The sequence below is a fragment of the Electrophorus electricus genome, chromosome 3 (genome assembly GCF_041902795.1).
Source record: "Electrophorus electricus isolate QZ-2024a chromosome 3, ASM4190279v1, whole genome shotgun sequence".
Classification (NCBI taxonomy): domain Eukaryota; kingdom Metazoa; phylum Chordata; class Actinopteri; order Gymnotiformes; family Gymnotidae; genus Electrophorus; species Electrophorus electricus.
In genome coordinates, this window is record NC_137499.1 from 10,417,010 (window position 1) to 10,436,668 (window position 19,659).

At 43.5% G+C, this 19,659-nt stretch overlaps 1 protein-coding gene across 1 annotated transcript; it reads right to left on the reverse strand.

Annotated features, from left to right (window-relative positions):
* Positions 1-141: 141 nt before the first annotated feature.
* Positions 142-13,182, reverse strand: mylkb (myosin light chain kinase b). The gene is made up of 17 exons (XM_027004617.3): positions 12,209-13,182; positions 11,183-11,299; positions 10,889-10,942; positions 9,660-9,710; positions 7,651-7,778; positions 7,322-7,478; positions 6,776-7,081; positions 6,562-6,603; positions 6,127-6,217; positions 5,755-5,958; positions 4,882-5,099; positions 4,314-4,437; positions 2,811-2,963; positions 2,390-2,513; positions 2,061-2,151; positions 1,835-1,969; positions 142-1,641 (listed from the first exon to the last, which is right to left on the reverse strand). The coding sequence occupies exons 1-17, from the start codon at positions 12,966-12,968 to the stop codon at positions 1,400-1,402; spliced, it is 2,997 nt and encodes a 998-aa protein (XP_026860418.2). The 5' UTR covers positions 12,969-13,182; the 3' UTR covers positions 142-1,399.
* Positions 13,183-19,659: the final 6,477 nt, after the last annotated feature.

Below are 19,659 nucleotides of genomic sequence, written 5' to 3' on the forward strand. Positions count from 1 at the left end.
GGGTGGCTTCACATTAATGGCATTTTAGAGGACTAGGGAATAAAATAAATTCTAAAATTAAAAGTTTATTTGTGTGGAGAAATTCATTAATGTTTTTTGTTTTTTTTTAATCATATATCATCAACAAAAACGCCATACAAATTTCTTCTTTGAAGAAGTGTAATTTTTTGTCTACAAATGTGTTCAACACAGGAGTCAAATGATCTTAATCAATTCCAACACTTTTATACAGTTATGTCTCCAAGAGTGTCTTTGATCTTGCAGCCTCTGGTTAGGAGGAGAAAATCACGCTAAGATAATTTAGTGCTTAAATCAATAAAACCTTTTCATCACTGGGAATAAAAACAGTGAAGCGTGCATAAAACGATTGATGGACATTGAGGAAGCTAAAGGAGCGTGAATTGTTTCGCAAAAAAAAAGAAAAAAGAAAAAAAAGAAAACCAGTACCGGATTAAACTGTGGCGGCTCATAGACAGCCACGATCTCGCCAATTGTCTCCTGAAACGGTTTTATTAAAATCCGATGTCGCTGGAACCCTAAAGGTCACGCTGCCTAATTGGTAATCCGACACTGATGAAGACGTTCATAAAAACAAACTCAATAAACTAATAATCCAAGTGTAAGTACCAAAGGCATCAACAAGCAAGCAATTCTCGTATCACATCTCGCATAACAGTCCATTTTTGGCAAGAACAATATTCAATATTCAGATGTTGGGAATCCTCTGAAACCAAGAGCACAGTGGAATGTCTTTTGTCCTGGTGATCACCCTAAACAATACTTTCCCATTACTATTGTGCTGTAAAGACAAAAGTGCATAAATAGATACATCAGTGAAAGATTTATACAGTCAGTGGCTATAAGTGTTGTAAGGGTTGGGGTTAGTCAGTGTCTATAAACGTTGGACTTGGTGTCCATAAACATTGTATTTAGTGTCTGTAAGGGTTGGGTTTAGTGTCTGTAAGGGTTAGGGTTAGTGTCTGTAAGGGTGAGGTTTAGTATCTGCACGGGTTGTGTTTGATGTCTGTAAGGGTGAGGTTTAGTGTCTGTAAGGGTGGGGTTTAGTGTCTGTAAGGGTGGGGTTTAGTGTCTGCATGGGTTGGGGTTAATGTCTGTAAGTGTGGGGTTTAGTGTCTGCAGGGGTTAGGGTTGTGTCTGTAAGGGTTAGGGTTAGTGTCTGTAAGAGTTGAGTTTGGTGTCTGTAAAGGTGAAGTTTAGTGGTTGGGTTTAGTGGTTATAAGGGTTGGGTTTAATGTCTGTAAGGGAGCTGAGAAGTAGCATAAGCATAAGGGGATTTTGTAGCGTCTGCCGCATCTGATCGTCCGTCTGTTTAACCATGTGTTTAACCATCTGTTTAACCATGTGTTTAACCATGTGTCCCGGCTCATCCCATTGCTCTTTACTCTTCCTCCTCCTCCTCCTCCTCCTCCCCCTGCATGAACTCCACCATCAGTTCAGCAGTGCAGCAGGCTTCTCCCAGGGTGTTGACGGCCTTGCACATGTACTTGGCGTCATCGTCGGGACACACCTCAGAGATCACCAAGCTGCAGTGCCCGTCCTCCTCGTAGTCGATCTGGAAGTGTCGTGTCTCCTTTATGGGCTGGTCGTCCTTGTACCACACCACCTCAGGGTCTGGGTAGCCTGAGGAACCCAGACAGAGGGAGTTAACAGACCACACACAGCCTTTTGTTCTATCTGTACTCTTAAGTAGCTTTAAAGTGCCAGTTTGTAAGACTGTCCCAAGGGGCAGTACATCTTGTAGTAACTCAGATTAGGGACATTTACAGAAATAGACCGTTCTGACATGTTAACGTTATGCAGTGTTGCTAATTACCCTCGATCTTGCAGTCGAAGCGAGCAGCACTGCCCTCCACGACTTCCACATCCTGGAACACCAATGAGAAGCTGGGGGGTGCAGGGGTGTGGTTCTCATCTTCCACAGTCTCTAAGAATGGTGCAGGGGCCTTTTCTAAACATACACACACACACGCATTTCCGTGTCTGCAGCAATGACATCATGTGCTCTGATAGCGTGAAGGCATGCAGGCCTGCTCCATTACCTTCTGTTGGAGAACTTTTCTTTGGGCCAATCCCTCCCAACATTCCCATGGAGCTGAATCTGGAGATGGCACGCACAGCGTTCCCTGTTTTCTGATACACAAGATGTATAAAATGTGCTTAATTCCTGACCACATCCAACAAACAAACAAAATTAACTAACCAAAAAAACAAACAAAAAAAAAACAACCCCTGACAGTGTTTGTCTATCCAATCTTAGGAAACCATTTTCCAGTTTCTTCTTATGTACCAATTATGAGCCCAATTTCTGTTTAATAGAACATCAAGCAGAATGCAGGGTAGTAGTCTTCTCAGTGTGGGACCTTCTGACCTGCCACCGACGTCTCAGTATGTACTTCTTCATGCGCTCCTTGGACAGCTGCTTGGCCTCCATGTTTTTGGTGTCCTGCTTGAGCCATGTGTGCTCCAAGCACTGTGCACAGGTCAACCTGGCCCTGCAGTGCACAAACATTGCCAACAGAGGGCATCCTTAATCTTAAAGCTTTATGAAGTGTCTTCTTGCCAATTTCACATCCAGTGTGAATGTACTACAAGGGTATTTATGTAAAGATTTTTTACAGTGTGTTGACGATGACAAAATCATCAACAGCTCGACATATGGTATGTGATCAATGTGATCATGTGATATAAGTGCAGGGATATCACATAAAAGAATACACATGACACAGCCCTTAATCTTCGGGTTCATGACCGTCACAGGTTTATGTGGAGACCTTCTCTTCTGAACTCACTTCATGTCTTTCTTCAGAAGCCTGCTGATGAAGCTTTTGGCCTGCTCCGAGATCTCATCAAAAGCCTCGTCCTCGAAGTCCCAGGTTGCCGAGGTAACATTGGCAAGGGTTTCATTATCGTTGTCCCCCATGAATGGAGAGAGGCCGCTCACACTGAGAATAAAATCAGGGAAGAGAAGAGCAATTAAACATAACACAACCCTAACCTTTCACATTCTTCATAATGAAAACTGCACAGTGCATAAACACATGTGGACAAAACCTCAGTCAATACGTATCTACTAAATTTCTCAGTATTGACATTTCTAGGGGACTGGTGGTGTTATCAGTGTCAGAGATATTAACACTTGCATTTACATTCAGGATGTGATATAGTACAATTTATTTTAACTCTAGACTTTGTGTTTCAAGTGCTGAGCACAGCTTGGAGGAAAGGTTAGGGTTATGGTCAGAGGAAGACTGGTGTCACATACAGGATGGTTAGGTTTAGGGTTAGGGTCAGAGGAAGACTGTGTCACATACAGGATTGTTAGGGTTAGGGTTAGGGTCAGAGGAAGACTATGTCACATAAAGGATGGTTAGGGTTAGGTTCAGAGGAAGACTGTCACATACAGAATGGTTAGGGTCAGGGTCAGAGGAAGACTGTCACATGCAGAATGGTTAGGGTTAGGGTCAGGATCAGAGGAAGACTGTCACTTACAGAATGGGTAGGGTTAGGGTTAAGGTCAGAGGAAGACTGTGTCACATACAGGATGGTTAGGGTTAGGGTTAGGGTCAGAGGAAGACTGTGTCACATATAGGATGGTTAGGGTTAGGGTTAGGGTCAGAGGAAGACTATGTCACATAAAGGATGGTTAGGGTTAGGTTCAGAGGAAGACTGTCACATACAGAATGGTTAGGGTCAGGGTCAGAGGAAGACTGTCACATGCAGAATGGTTAGGGTTAGGGTCAGGATCAGAGGAAGACTGTCACTTACAGAATGGGTAGGGTTAGGGTTAAGGTCAGAGGAAGACTGTGTCACATACAGGATGGTTAGGGTTAGGGTTAGGGTCAGAGGAAGACTGTGTCACATATAGGATGGTTAGGGTTAGGGTTAGGGTCAGAGGAAGACTATGTCACATAAAGGATGGTTAGGGTTAGGTTCAGAGGAAGACTGTCACATACAGAATGGTTAGGGTCAGGGTCAGAGGAAGACTGTCACATGCAGAATGGTTAGGGTTAGGGTCAGGATCAGAGGAAGACTGTCACTTACAGAATGGGTAGGGTTAGGGTTAAGGTCAGAGGAAGACTGTGTCACATACAGGATGGTTAGGGTTAGGGTTAGGGTCAGAGGAAGACTGTGTCACATATAGGATGGTTAGGGTTAGGGTTAGGGTCAGAGGAAGACTGTGTCACATATAGGATGGTTAGGGTTAGGGTTAGGGTCAGAGGAAGACTGTGTCACATATAGGATGGTTAGGGTTAGGGCCAGGGTCAGAGTGAGAGGAAGACTGGTTAACATACAGGATGTAGCAGATAACACCGATGCTCCACATATCTGTTGGATAGCTGATCTCCTCATAGTTGATCACTTCTGGGGCCACAAACTCAGGAGTCCCAAAGAGAACCTTGAGGGAGGCAGAGCCCTCTGAGAACAGATGAAAAGACCCACTAGCATCAGTTTAAATATTTCATATCTAAAGGATCTTTAGGATGTGGAAAAACAATAAACAATTTTAAAAATCTTAACCATATTGATTACTGGGACTTTTAAACTTTGGACTATGTGGACAAGACAGAACTGGAGGACCACTGTTCACTGTTGTTTGTTTTATTCTGTGTGTGTCTTGTGCACTGGATGTTTTATGCACACATTAGAATTGTCCTGCGGGGATAATTACAATTTTATTGATTGACTCAGTGACTGACTGATAGGACAGTACTGTATCACAAACCAGTTTCATGTCATTTCACATACACTTTGTGCTTTGACTGAAAAATCTTTACAATCTCTAGATCATGTTTTTCATTTGTGTACAAGCTAAACTGTATGATGACCTCATGGGCCAGGGAGCTCTGAGGTGGTCAGTACCTAGCCGCCGCGCCAGGCCGAAGTCAATGAGCTTTATTTTGGTGCCCGTCTTGTTAACACACATGATGTTCTCAGGCTTGAGGTCCAAGTGCACGATGCCCTGTTTGTGGATGAACTGAACTCCGTCAATGATCTGGAGCATATATTTAATGACCTCACGCTCCGTCAGCTCAAAATCCTCATCAACGATACGCTCAAACAGCTCGCCGCCAGAGATCCTGTAGCCAACAGGGAACAGGGAACAGGGTGTCCTCACTAATCAGCAGCAGGTTCACGACCTTGGAATTGGAGTGGCATGTAGAAATCAACATGGGATAGAAAGTAGAAGAAGAAGCCTTAACACATTTCATCAGCAGGTCCAGTAAACGTTTCACTTATTTCTCTTCCCTGTGCAGAATGCAAACTCTCATCCTGAAACAAGATTCAAATCTGGGCCTTTTTTCCATCATGGCTGCCAAGCTGAAGCCCAAGAAGGCTCCTCCCTCTCTCCTCCCCTGCTCTCGTTCCCTCTCTCCTCCCCTTCTCTTGTTCACTCCCATCCTTTCATTCCCTCTTTCCTCTCCTCCTCTCATCCCCTCGAGCTATATAAGGACATGTGACCACTGCCTTCCTAATCACACGCCTCTGTCTCTGTGCTCTGCTATCGCCTTAAAAAGAAAAACTTGTGAAATGATTTAAGGGTGTTGGGGAGAAAAAAAAAGACCATACAAACATCCTGGATTGTTGAGAAGTGTTCTAGAAAAGTGCGCAATCATCACTCTCCCCTAAAAACCACCATCATGCTCTTCTCATGTAAAAAGCTGCTTTAGAACCAGATAAGTGAGTTTGGTTGGTCTGTGCGCCACCTGGTTAAGAAAGGTGTAGTGAACTCACATCTCCATAACCATGACAATGTCGGACTTGCCCTCGAAGGCGTCTATACACTGCACGAGCTTCGGGTGGTGAAGGCTGTTCATGATGCCAATCTCCTGACGGACATTTTCCTTCTCCTTCTGGGAGAAGGCTTTGATGAACTTCCCTGCCCACACCTTTTTGGTCGACTTCTCAACTAACTTGAAGACCTGACCAAATTTGCCTCTGAGAGAGAGACCGAGAGAGAGAGATAGATAGAGAGAGAGAGAGAGAGAGAGAGAGAGAGAGAGAGAGAGAGAGAGAGAGAGAGAAGAAAATAGTTTAAATGTGTAGCAGTAGACAAGTAGATAAGTACATTTTTGGGCTACCAGGATGAGTGGAGTTTTGTTTTACGTTCCCAGACGATCCTCCACATCATAGAAATCCTTAACACTGCAATCCTTCTTTATAACCACGTCCCTGTACTCAGGATCCTTGTCCGAATCTGAGAAATTGTGAGAGAAGAGCCACAGCTTTATTGAGCAACTGAGAGAATAAGAAAGAAATGACTACTTCTAGAATTCAGCAATTCACAGAGTTGAACTGAATGAAGGGGTGGGGGCACAGGTGAGTGGATGTAGGGGTGGAGGCACAGGTGGGTGGGTGGAGGGGTGGAGGCACAGGTAGGTGGATGTAGGGGTGGAGGCACAGGTGGATGGATGTAGGGGTGGAGGCACAGGTGGGTGGATGTAGGGGTGGAGGCACAGGTGGATGGATGTAGGGGTGGAGGCACAGGTGGGTGGATGTAGGGGTGGAGGCACAGGTGGGTGGATGTCCCGGAGCCCTCACCATCATCAGACACTGCAGGCTCGGCTTCCTCTTCTCTTTTTTCTATAGAGGGAGCTCAAGGTCATTCACATTTTAACAAACAGAGCAAATTTCATCTCTCTTTCTTTCTCTCTGTAACTCTCTCAGTTGCATTGTTTCTGTCAAGCTCTTTCACTCTTATTGCCTCTTTCTCTCTTTCTCTGCATTGTTCTCTGTCGTTCTCTCTTTCCCTCACCTGCTTCCTCGGGCACACCCACGGTCACAGGCTCGGACTCGGCGCTTGGCTCGCCGACACCGTACATGTTGACAGCCCGCACACGAAACTTGTACTGGCGGTCGGTGAGCAGCTGCTGCACATGGTAGGAGGTGCTGTTGCAGGAGGTGAGCGAGCGCCACTTCTCCTCCAGGGAATTCCAGATCTCCAGGTCATATGACTGGACGATGCTGCCACCGTCGTATGTGGGCCCGTACCAGGACAGGGTGAGTGAAGACTGACGGATGTCCGAGGCGGCTGGCACACCCGCTGGTGGGTCAGGTTTGTCTGAAGCAGAGAAATGTGGCAAGGGTTAGAGCAGTGCTTGTTCAATGGTTAAGGTACATGACTTGTAAGTTGCTGGTTCGAGCCCCACTACTGCCAAGTTGCCACTGTTTGGCCCATGAGCAAGACCCTTAACTCTCAAGTTATACTCAGTCATAACTGTAAGTTGCTTTGGGTAAAGGGTTAGGGTTTTGCTAGATCATTAATAAATAATCCTAACCCTGCAGGTGATGTGTGGCATACCTACGACGGTGAGGTTGAGTGAGGCCTGCCTGGTGCCGTACTTGTTCTGCAGGTCCAGCGTGTAGCAGCCAGAGTGGTGCTGCTCACTCGCTGCTATTGTCAGCTGGCTGCTGTTCTCACTGCTCTCTATGGTAATGCCTCCACTTCCTCTCTGAATCTGGGATGGAGAAAGGGTACACGTCATGTTCTGAGAGACAGGACAGTGTTAAGGTGGAGGAGACACCATGTGGATCTGTAACCAGCTTCCATTTTTCCGCTCTCACTACCTTTCCTTCTGTGCACCCTAACACTTAATCCCTGATCCATGATCCCTGACCCCTAACCCTTACTGGTTTTTTGAACTTCAGCCACATGCAGGTCATGGGGGTGGAGCCTCCAAACTGGCACAACAGCTCCACCTTCTCTCCTGCTCGGATTTTCAGGTCTCCGGGGAACTGTAGCACCTGGGGAGGAGAACCTGCAAAGGCAACAGACATATGGTGTTGGATTATGATAGGATTAACCCTAACCATAAACCCTAAACCCTAAACCCTAACTCTAACCTTAACACTAACCCTAACACTAACTCTAACTCTAACCGTAACCCTAATCCTAATCCCTAACCCTAACCCTAACCCTAACCCTAACCCTAACCCTACCCCTACCCCTAACCCTAACTCTAACCCTAAACCCTAACACTAACTCTAACTCTAAGTCTAACCCTAACCCTAACCCTAAACCCTAACACTAACTCTAACCCTAACTATAACCATAACCCTAAACACTAACCCTAACCCCAACCCTAAACCTAACCATAACCATAACCCTAAACACTAACCCTAACCCTAACCCTAACTCTAACTCTAATTCTAACTCTAACCCTAACCATAAACCCTAACTCTAGCCCTAACCCTAACCCTAACCCTCACACTAACTCTAACTCTAACCCTAACCCTAACTATAATCATAACCATAACCCTAAACACTAACCCTAACCCTAATTCTAACTCTAACCCTAACTTAACACTAACCCTAACCCTAACCCTAACCCTAACCCTAACCCTAAAACTTAATCAGTGAAACACTGGATATAGCCCCCCTACTAAGGCAAAATCAGTGAAACACTTGTGCATAAGAAACACTCTCACATATATAAAAACATTCTCACATATATAAAAAAACACTCTTACATACATAAGAAACACTCTCACATACCTAAGAAACACTCTCACATATATAAGAAACACTCTCACATACCTAGGAAACACTCTCATACTCACTGCTTACACTTAAAACCTGCACATATACACTACTTACATTTGCATAAGATAAATTACATTTGCATATACACACACTTGCACTATGCTTGTATCTATGCAGGCATACCTGTGTCATTTCATTATAACAGGAATGTTTTCCATGTGTACAGAACACTCGTGAAAATAAAGCATAGAGCACCCTGACGTTTGTTTAAATGAGCTATATGTTCTTATGGTATAAGAACTCCTGGTGAGTTAGGCAAATTTGAAAATTGATTTATGATTGTGGATTATTGATCGGACATTGTTGCTATTAGAAATGATAAGATTATGTGCTACATAAGGTCTTCAGGCTACATAGCATATAATTTTATCAATTCTAATTCAATTCACACTGGAATGTGAACTATCTGAACATAGTTTTCGTTAGCGCAGCAAGTGTATTCCAAAGTTGTCTTAAATTTCTCATTCATGTGTGTTTTAGTGGAGGGACACCAATATGTTGTCTGTGTCAAATAATCCATAGATCAGTTCCAAAAACTGAAGCGATTTCATTAAATCTCAGATCCAGACACTGGTTAATATAATCCCCTGTCAAATCTGGCACAGTCTTATAGACTTCTCCTTTTTAGGAGATTTATTCTCATTTAATCTATGTGCTAGTAGTGTGTGTGTGCACAAGGGGTTCACTAATTTTGCCCTAACCGGCCTCCCATATAACCCCAATCCTAGCACACACACACACACACACACACACACACACACACACACACACGCACACACATCCGCACGCACGCACACACACACACACACACACACACACACACACACACACACACACACACACACACGCACACACACAAACACACACACGTTCTCTGACCCCCCCATACACACAGTAACAAACTCACTTTCCCATATACACATTCACATGCACACACACATATAAAACTCTATAAATTACTATATTTTACAACCATTATTACCTTAATTTTTTAAGTATTCCCTTAGAAACTGTCTATTCAGACTTCATGAGATATTTAGCAGTTTAATCGTTTAACAGTTCTGTAAGATTTCATAAGCTGTTGTTAGAACATTACCCTGTTTGGTGGGAGTCTTTGGGGCTGGCTTCTTTCTTATCCGGGCCTCATCTGCATGACAAACACAACATTCCTTATATATGTTTGCCATGACATGATATGGGAGTTTGCATGTAAGTGTTTATTTCCAGATTTTACTGAACTGTCTCAACAAAGTTATTGTGAAAGGAAACTTCTAAACAAACTCTGAAGCATTCAGGTGAACCACAGTGTCCTAAAGGGCTGACCTTTTCAGTTAGGGGGAGTCAAAGGTGAGTATGTGTGGTACATTATCCTGGAACCTGGTGAGCATTCTTTTTGCGACGCCTGGGAGAATGTGCAGGACATCCAGAGGAAGCATCACGACCTGTTGGCCTGTCTCACCCTGTCTGCTGGAGTTCCCCTTTTATAGATATGCTAAAAATAGGGCCTCCAGAATCCAGGAAATGGTTCTGGAAATGCCCCCCCGCCCCCACCAGTATTTATTCGACTGTTTGATAACCATCAAGAAACAATGCAACACATAAATCGGGCTAATGCTCAGAAGCACTCAGACGTGTTAGGAAGACGCCGCAGACGGAGGCCCTCAGCACTAGAGAAAACGACCAAGACCATTTTAGGACATTGTGCCCTGCCTCCATTACACATATTCCATTTCCCTTCTTTTCTTTCAGCCTAGCTTTAATGTTAATGTTAATGTTCTCAAATCCTAGATACTGGTAAAGCACCTATATAATTCTTGGAAAGGTATTCCAAAACAATTAGAGATTATTAAACATCTCAAAGTTTGAACACTGGTCCTGTAGGAGCACTGTTCCTGGATCAGCTGCTCCCTGCGGATATAATGGGATTCTAAAAGTTCCCAGATCAGGTTTGTAATATGGAGCTTCACTGAGCCCATGGATTAGCAGTGAGGATATACTGTAAATGTCTGGGACAAAACCAACAAGCAAGCAGACCAGAAACCTTCACCTCCACAACAGTCCACCAACACCAGCAGACCCCATACACACTCACACACTCACACACACACACACACACACACACACACACACACACACACACACACACACTCATCCAAGAGTATCATGGTATTGTCATTTAAATTGATGTCAGGGCCACACAAGAGGATGCTGGGAAATGAAAGACGTTACCACAAAATACTCAGACCAACACTCATGTCATATTTAATCTAATAAGCAAGAAAAGAGGTAAACATAAATAAAGTACATGAATTTGTCTGAACTTACTCTCTGTAGTAGCTGCAGAAGAACTTTTCCTGTTTTTATTTTCTGCTGATGGATCTAAAGAAACATAGCATAGAGTTCCCAAATATAATAATAATAGTAATAATAATAATAATCATTAATAAATAGTAACCTAAACCAAGGATAGCTTAAAGTTAGGGTTAGGGTAAGGTAGGGGTTAACCCTAACCCTAGTTTAAAGTTAAGGTTAGGGTAAGGTAGGGGTTAACCATAACCCTAGTTTAAAGCGTATCTACAAACAGAGGCCCTTCCCTGCCGGATTGCCTGTGGAACAGACCATCTACATGGACCATGCAGGAACACTCGGCTTTCCCTCCAGAATTCTCTGCTTTGCACTTGTAGCGCCCCTCGTCCTCCGGAAGAGCCTTGTCTATGGTGAGAGAGCACTTGCCTCCTGATTTTGAAAAAGACAAAGTGAGAGATTAGCAATATAATCTGCTAAACCTAAATATAGGACATTCAAACTGGACTTTACATTATCTTATGCATGGCCAGTTAATGTAACAGTCATTAATAATAAAAGCCTTGGTTCGGTTGAGCTGGGACTGAGGGCACATGACTGAAAATCTGTATTAAATATGATAAACATACACAGGCGTAAGAAGAAGTCAGTCATATTATTTCCAGAAATCTTAGCCTTGCCCAGCCAGACGGGTATTAATGTACAGTGACACAGTGTAAGGAAAACAGAGGGGTCGGTTCCAACGTCTGGGGGTCCGGGACACCTCTAAACCCTGCATGAAGCCCAGGGAATCCTGCACTGCTATTCCAGGGGTTCTGACTGTGCCCAGGGGGCAGGGGTTCTTTGTGCCTGAATACAGGGGCAGGTTTTGAGCCCCCATATCGGGTGACTCAGCTGCTGTGAGCTCACTGAGCAAAAATAACAGCACGTTCCGGGAGTTGCTGTCGCGTTTGTGAAGAAGGCTCCCTGCTTTCTGCTCTCTACGAGGCTCTATGAGCTATTGATCATCGATGAGTGGCACTTTAGAGTGGGGAGCACTCCCAAACACACAGGAGCAATCCCTAACTCAAGAGATCATCAACATGAAGGAGCTGGATTCCAGAAGCATTCTTCTCTGACATACATGAACCAGATACACACAGCTCTAGCACCTGAACTACTAGGAAAATTGAAAGGTGAAGTTAACCTGATCAGTGGTCAGTAATACAAAATATCTTTTTATAGTCAGTAATACAAAATGCCTCTTACTTACATGATGAATCACAATCAGAGCATTGTAGATTTGATTAATCTAATTGCAGTAAATATGTGGTAAAGAAGTCATGATTTGTTGACGCCTACCTTCCTGAGATAGGACAATGAATTTTGATGGTTTCACAAGCTTCCCATCCAAGAACCAAGTAATGACAGCTGGAGGCTCAGAGGTCACCATGCACTCTAACCTCAGTCTCTCTCCATCCACAACAGTGACGTCCTTCAGAGTCTGTGTGAATGAGGGCACTTTCCCCTCATCTTCTCCATCCACAGAATTGGAAGTCTTTTCAGTCCGGCCCCTATCTGCATCGCTGGTCTTCTCCCGTCCCATGGTGCTGTCTGTGTCTCTGGTCTCCTGTCCCATGGTGCTGTCTGTGTTTCTGGTCTCCTGTCCCATGGTGCTGTCTGTGTCTCTGGTCTTTGGCTCTGCTGCCCCAATATCTGTCCTTGGCGCTGGGCTCAATTTTTCTGCTGACTTGCTTTTCTTTTCTGCAACACCCCCATCAACTTTTTCTTGTGTACCTCCTTTCTCTGCCATGCCAGTCATCTTGTTCTCCGCAGCTCCGTTCATGCCATTCATGCTGCTCTGCTTGCTGTTACCGGCTGTCGGCACTGAAGTCACCTGTTTGCCTCCTGCTTTCTCAGACTCCAGGTTCTTCTTATTGAGGACGGACCTGAAGTCAGCAGGCGTGCTGCTGGCCAGTGGCTCTGGCAGGGGGGGCTTGGATGAGCCCCCTTCTTTCTTCCCCAGCACTGACCTAAAATCCACTTTGGTTGGTATATTTGTCTTGACCTCTGACCCAAGCTTAGGCCCTGGCCGGGGCTTGAGAGTCGCCCTGAAGTCCATCTGCCCTCCTAGACCAGACTCTGCGACTGCTGGAAGTTACTGCTGCACCCTGGAGCTTGAGCTCCCTCGCCACCAGACCTCTGCGTTGGGGGAGGGGGTCCGTGTCCTCTTCCTGCCTTGTTGGATTGAGAAGACGGATGTCAGTTGTTAAGGAACTGTATGGAAATCCTGGTCCTTGTGCTTCCAGCCTCTCTCCTCGAGCTACTCCTGGCACAAACGCCCAGGACAAGAGAAAGGGAGGACAGAGAGGGAAGGGGGGGAGAGAGAGAGAGAGAGGGGGAGGGAGAGAAAGTAGAGAGGGGGGAGAGAGAGAGAGAGAGCGCATGAGAAAAAATGAGGGGGGCTGTAGAGAGGGATGCCGAAGGATGCTGATGGAGGAGGGGTGTTTAAAACTTAGACGCCATTCTATAATAGGTTAATTGGAGACCGCGACACATTTCATGTCTGCATGGCATCAGTGGGAACCTCCATATTAGGGAAATAGTTCCAGTGCATGGGCACATACACGCACGACAGTGAAATAAGATAAACAACCTCTGAGAGAAGACCACTGACTCAGGATCAGCATCTCTTGGACACAGTCAAGTGATGTGGGACTTGGGGATAGCATCACGGGCTGACTGGAGATCAGATAGGGATTTTTAAACAACCTGTATGGTTCAAGTAGAAAGAAGAGGTGGATTTCACTGTGGAAAATGACCACATGTCTTCTGCAGGCCATGTCAGCACGGCGCCGTATATGGACATTCTTACATGAGTCGGAGCGCTGGGAACATCGCAGGATGCAGAAAGGATAGAAGGAGGATTAAAAAGGGACAGAATGAACAGCAGGGAAGCGAATATGGCCAAGAATTACTGCAGCTCCTGTAATGCTGCTACAAAGAGACAGAGACAGGCTGGGGCTGCATTTGGATGGAAACCAGAAGAGAAGTGTTCTGGATTTTCCATGGGTGCTTGTTTGGATGTGCCTAACCCCTTGACCTCTCTACAAACGGGAGCCCCTCATTGGACGGTCTAGTGATGCATTCCACCAATCAGGATCAAGTTGCGTGTCTCCCACAGTTTATGTTAAAATGTTACATTGGCTGCCTTATATGGCCAAACGTCTCGGTTACCCTCAGGCTTGATGTGTGCGTAAGGGTGTGGGGACACAAAGGATGGACTTCAACAGAGTGGTTAGAAGAGTTAATATCCTAAGACAGCACTGTTAGTACTTTGACAAGTGTTTAGTAAATTTGTGCTATTGCAGAATACAAAAAGGAATACCTCATAATTCACACTGTAAATGGGAAATGTCAGGGATTTACAGCTCCTATGCTAGATTATAAATGTCTGTTATCTACAGGAGTATCGTGACCTAGCACAGAAGAGTGTAATCTGAAGTTAAGAGACAGTTCACTGCAGTAAATCAATTTGCATGTTAAGGTATTTGTGCAACACTGTTACCCTACAGGTTGATAACGCCGATGGACCCAGATCTCCTCTGTACAGAATGTCCTCTGTCTATTCTCCTCTGTAGAATCAGACTGAGTATTACATGTTCTAGACTGATAGTGTTTGATATAAATATGTTATAAGTAAAAATCTTTTGGATTCGTTTGTGCTAGTTTTTTTTTAAGTAAATATTTCTTTTATGTGGAGTTTTTCTGTTCTGCAGTTCTAAACAGATTCTATAGACATTCACCTGGTCCAGGTCTGGTCAGGGTCAGGGTCGGGGTCAGGGTCAGGGTCGGGGTCAGGGTTAGGATTAGGGTCAGGGTTAGGGTTGGGGGGTCTCCTTCCAAAGATCTCAGCCAGTCAGGATATTGGATGCTCCGGGCCACAATAAATGACCAGGTGGTTACAGATCTGTTATCTGGTCCTGCCACCCATAAAGGACCTGTGGGAAAAGTGTCGCAGTTCAGCTCCTTTGTTGGAGAGGATCACTGAACAGACCTGTTACGAGCAAACGGAGATCTTGTCTTATTTTTCACTGCAACTCAGTGCACATTTTGCTCTGGCTTTGAGGTAGAACCACACCAGTGTGGCCAGGGATCTAAGCATGCACATGCATACCTTTATCTCTAAGCCTAAAACCCTAACCCTAACTATAACCATAACCCTAAACACTAACCCTAATCCTAACCCTAACCCCAACCCTAACCACTAACCCTAACTATAACCATAACCCTAAACACTAACCCTAACCACAACCCTAACCCCTAAACCTAACCATAACTATAACCATAACCCTAAACACTAACCTTAACCCTAACCCTAACCCTAACCCTAACCCTAACCCTAACCATAACCCCTAACCATAACCCTAAACCATAACTCTAACCCTAAGAGGTATTCAATGCATACCACCATTAAACAGTCTCATAGATTATATGATAAATAAAGCCAGGTTACATTAAGGACTGTACATCAGATGTGAGGGTTAGGGTTAAAGGTTAGGGTTAGGTTTAGGGTTAGGGTTAGGGTTAAGGTTAAAGGTTAGGCTTAGGGTTAAATTTTAGGGTTAAGGTTAGGGTTAAAGGTTAGGCTTAGGGTTAAATGTTGGGGTTAGGGTTAGTCTTAAAGGTTAGACTTAGGGTTAAATGTTAGGTTTAGCGTTAGGGTTAGTCTTAAAGGTTAGACTTAGGGTTAAATATTAGGTTTAGCATTAGGGTTAGGGTTAAAGGTTAGGCTTAGACTTAGGGTTAGGCTTAAAAGTTAGACTTAGGGTTAAATGTTAGGGTTAGGGTTAAAGGTTACCTATTGCTGACTGCATGCTTTTGCCCCTGTGGCAGGTCTCTGGTTCAGAGGAAAAGCAGAGAACATCTGACCACAGCACATATGTGATTAGAGCAACTTTTGCCTTGTATGAATATGTGTACATCTGTACTTGAGCGTGCGTGAGTGAGAATGTCAGTGTGTGTGTGTGTGTGTGTGTGTGTGTGTGCGTGTGTGTGTGTGTGTGTGTGCCTGTCAGTGTATTTGTGTGAGCCCTTTACTCATATCTAATACTACTATACTTGGCTAATGCTGTGAAAATTAAAGTTAATGTGAACACAAGGTCCTACTAATCCATCTCCTCATGGCTACAGTGCACTTCCTGCAGCAGTAATCTGCTGGTTCCCTGGGGATCCACAATCCCTCGGTGCTCAGTCTACATCCAGTACTGCAGTCAGAACAACAGTTTGAAACAACACAAGATTGGCACTGATGAATACAAGACCATGGCTTAAAAGCCAAATGTTTATAACAAACATTTTTTTTCTTTGGAATCTGATTTTGGAGTTATTCCATCTCCTAAGCACTACAGAAGGCTAAAGTTTCATCATGTACACTGCACACGCACCCTCAGCGTTGGCGTTACAGACAAGACGGCGTTCCTGGATTATGGTGTCTGTATACATATTCAGCATACTTCCGAGCTCTGCTCAGTTGTTAACACGAAATAGGACCTTGGCGTCACCCGCGAGCGTGGCAAACAGCACATTAATAAACAAACAACAGCCACCATGGTGCAAGCCCTTTTGTCAAACCTATAAACTCATTTTCAACTCAACTGTCAGCAGTCAAGACAGAGAGACGCTCTTAAATGTGGGTGGGTGTGCACTCAGGAAGGGTTCTCCTGCATCATGTACTTAACCGTAGTATATACAAAACAGCCATTTTATTAGAAACATAATTTTAGCAGAAACACGTCTCTGTTTCCATGTGGAATTGGTCAGCCATCCTGTAGTGATTTATCAATGGTCACAGTTCTGCTTTTGTTAGTTTTTTTTTTTTTTGGGGGGGGGGCTTGCCATTCCACTCTGAACCCAGCAATGACATTGACATGTAAAATCCCATGTTTAAAACTAATTCAAGTGTGAAACAGCTTAACATTACCAACCAAGACTCTTCCATGTCAATTTTAATTTTGTATTGAGGATGATTTACCAGCCAAATTATATCTGGTTAGCAGTGGTCCTGTGTTTGGAGACTGAGCAGTGATCAGTGGTAAAGAGATGCCATAGCTATGGGCTATCGTTAGGAATGTTAAAATACACCAATAAAATATCTGCTACCTAATAAAGTGTCCAGTGAGTCCACATACATGCTGCTGTGCAGACAGGAACTCAGACACTTGCAGATAGAGTTCAACGATAACAGTGTACTAAAAGAAGGGCAAATCCAAAATGAAAACAGTATACAGGCGTAGGTCAAAACCATACAGGAGACAGGCGTAGGTCAAAAACCATACAGGAGACAGGCATAGGTCTAAAAGCATACAGGAGACAGGTGTAGGTCAAAAAACATACAGGAGACAAGCCTAGGTCAAAAACATACAGGAGACAGGCATAGGTCAACCCTGGGCAGGCAGAAAACATATAATGTATTACCAGGGGAAAAAAAAACATGGTGCAGTCAGCAGGCAGGGTTGGATACACGGGATGCAGTCCAGAGAAACCGTTCAAAATGCGTACTAAAGATAGACAAACCTCTAAACAGGAAAGTGTCCTGAACCTGCTTAAATACAAGCAAACCAATGAGTAACAGGCGACTCTGATTAATATTCCAAAGACACAGATCTCATGTGGTTTCCTGGTGTCTTGTGAGAAGCAGAGTCCCGAGAGGCAGGACGAGAAGGCAGAATGCAAACAGCACAGGGATGGTTTAAAAATCCATTTACTGGGCTGAAAATTCTCTTAATACTAAATGCATAAAGAGTTATGCATAAATAGAAGGACATAATAGATCATATTAAGTGTACTTGCAAGGCATTTTTGCTTGATACTAATCTCTGACTGAAGATGTTTTAAACGTTAATACAAAATAAGGAGATGAAAACAGAGAGATAAAAATGTTTGAAGGGTAAGCTTCTCTAACCCTAACCTAACCTAACCCTAACCCTAACTGTAAACCTAACCCTAACCCTAACCCTAACTCTAACTCGAACTCTAACCCTAACCCTAACCTTCTCTAACCCTAACCTAACCCTAACCCTAACTCTAATCGTCTCTAACCCTAACCCTAACCCTAACTCTAAATCTAACTCTAACCCCAACCCCAACCCTAACCCTAATCCCTAACCCCTAACCCTAACTCTAAATCTAACTCTAACCCTAACCCTAACTCTAATTGTAACCCTAACTCTAATCCTAACCCTAACTCTAACCCTAACCCTAACTCTAACCCTAACCCTAACCCTAACTCTAACCCTAACCCTAACTCTAATCCTAACCCTAACTTTTTGTTTGGAGGGTTCTATCTTGGGAGACATATACAGAGGGGCAGAGTTTATAAAAGAGCATGTGTGGTCCTTCTTGGTTCCACACCAGTCCCATATATGTACATACTGAGACCTCTATCTTTTGATCCATCAAGCTCCTGGAACCTAGCACAGACTGCAGAGTCGAGATTACTGTGGCGACCTCTCTTTCCCAGCTGTGGGTAGATATGAGATGTTTCAGACAAGGTCCCACGCTTTCAGTCATTTGAATCATAAGGCAAGCTCTGTTAGTAAGATAATTACACATAAATGTGATGTTGTCTCATTTATGTCAATTGTTAATGAAAATTCTGGAACAGTCACTTGCCTCTAACAATAGTTCCCACATGTGAAAACAACAAAGAAATATTTCAAATGAATGTAAAACTGTGTCTCTGAAATGGTTATGAACATTATAAGATTAGGTCTGCCATCTAGTGGTGTAGAGATGTAATTTTTACCACCCTGGCATCAGTGGTCATTTTCCAAAGCAGGAAGAAAGTCTTGCCTTAGATGAGATGACCATTCTATCATCATCTTAAAGTTAACTAGAAAATGCTGTAGGCTGTGGACATTTAATCTAATCAAAAGCCATGACATAGTGAGTTGATTTTGCACTTGAAGAAAACCTTAACAGAGTGTGTGATGTTTTAAGGATAAATGAGTTCCTATGAAGTAACACTACTTGAGTCTTTTTAACAGATACTTTCATACTTTTACTTAAGTAATAATGTTAATGACTACTTGAGTAATTATTATTTTAAAGTAACAGTACTTTTACTACCATTTTCATCCGCTTTCTTGAGCAAAGCCAAATTCTTGTGTTTAATATGAGCCATGAATGTAAAAATATCAGAATTTGGTTGGTGGATTAAACCGTGTCATTTAAAAAGCAGGTTAAGGTGTAGGTATATTAACCTATACATCATGTTTATATTGTGTATATATTTATCATATATTCTCACATTTTTAATATTTATTATATTATTATATTATCGCTAGCACACTAGTTCAGTTTTTTTTTTATTTGTACAGTCCATATCGGGGGTCCTGCCTAGTGTAGTAGATCCTAGCCTATTATATATTTTTATATATATTATAATTGTATAATATACAAATATACATATATATATATATATATATATATATATATATATATATATAATTGTATATTATACAATTATCTCTGACACACAGCTCAGCTCACAATGCTACTATTGCACTTTCTGGTAGATGCTATCTGCATTTGACTGCCTATACTTGTACTGAGGAATGACAATAAAGATCCATCCATCCATCAATCCATCCATCCATCCATCCACAAACTCGTCCTACTCAAACAGCTCTCCTCTCACCAGCAGGTTTTTCTACCGTGCAGCAGAGGGCGCCACCTAACCGCAGCTCAGGGGAGGCGGAGGAACTGCTGCCGTCACTGCTGCGGGAAAGAATCTTCCGCGTTATTGGAGC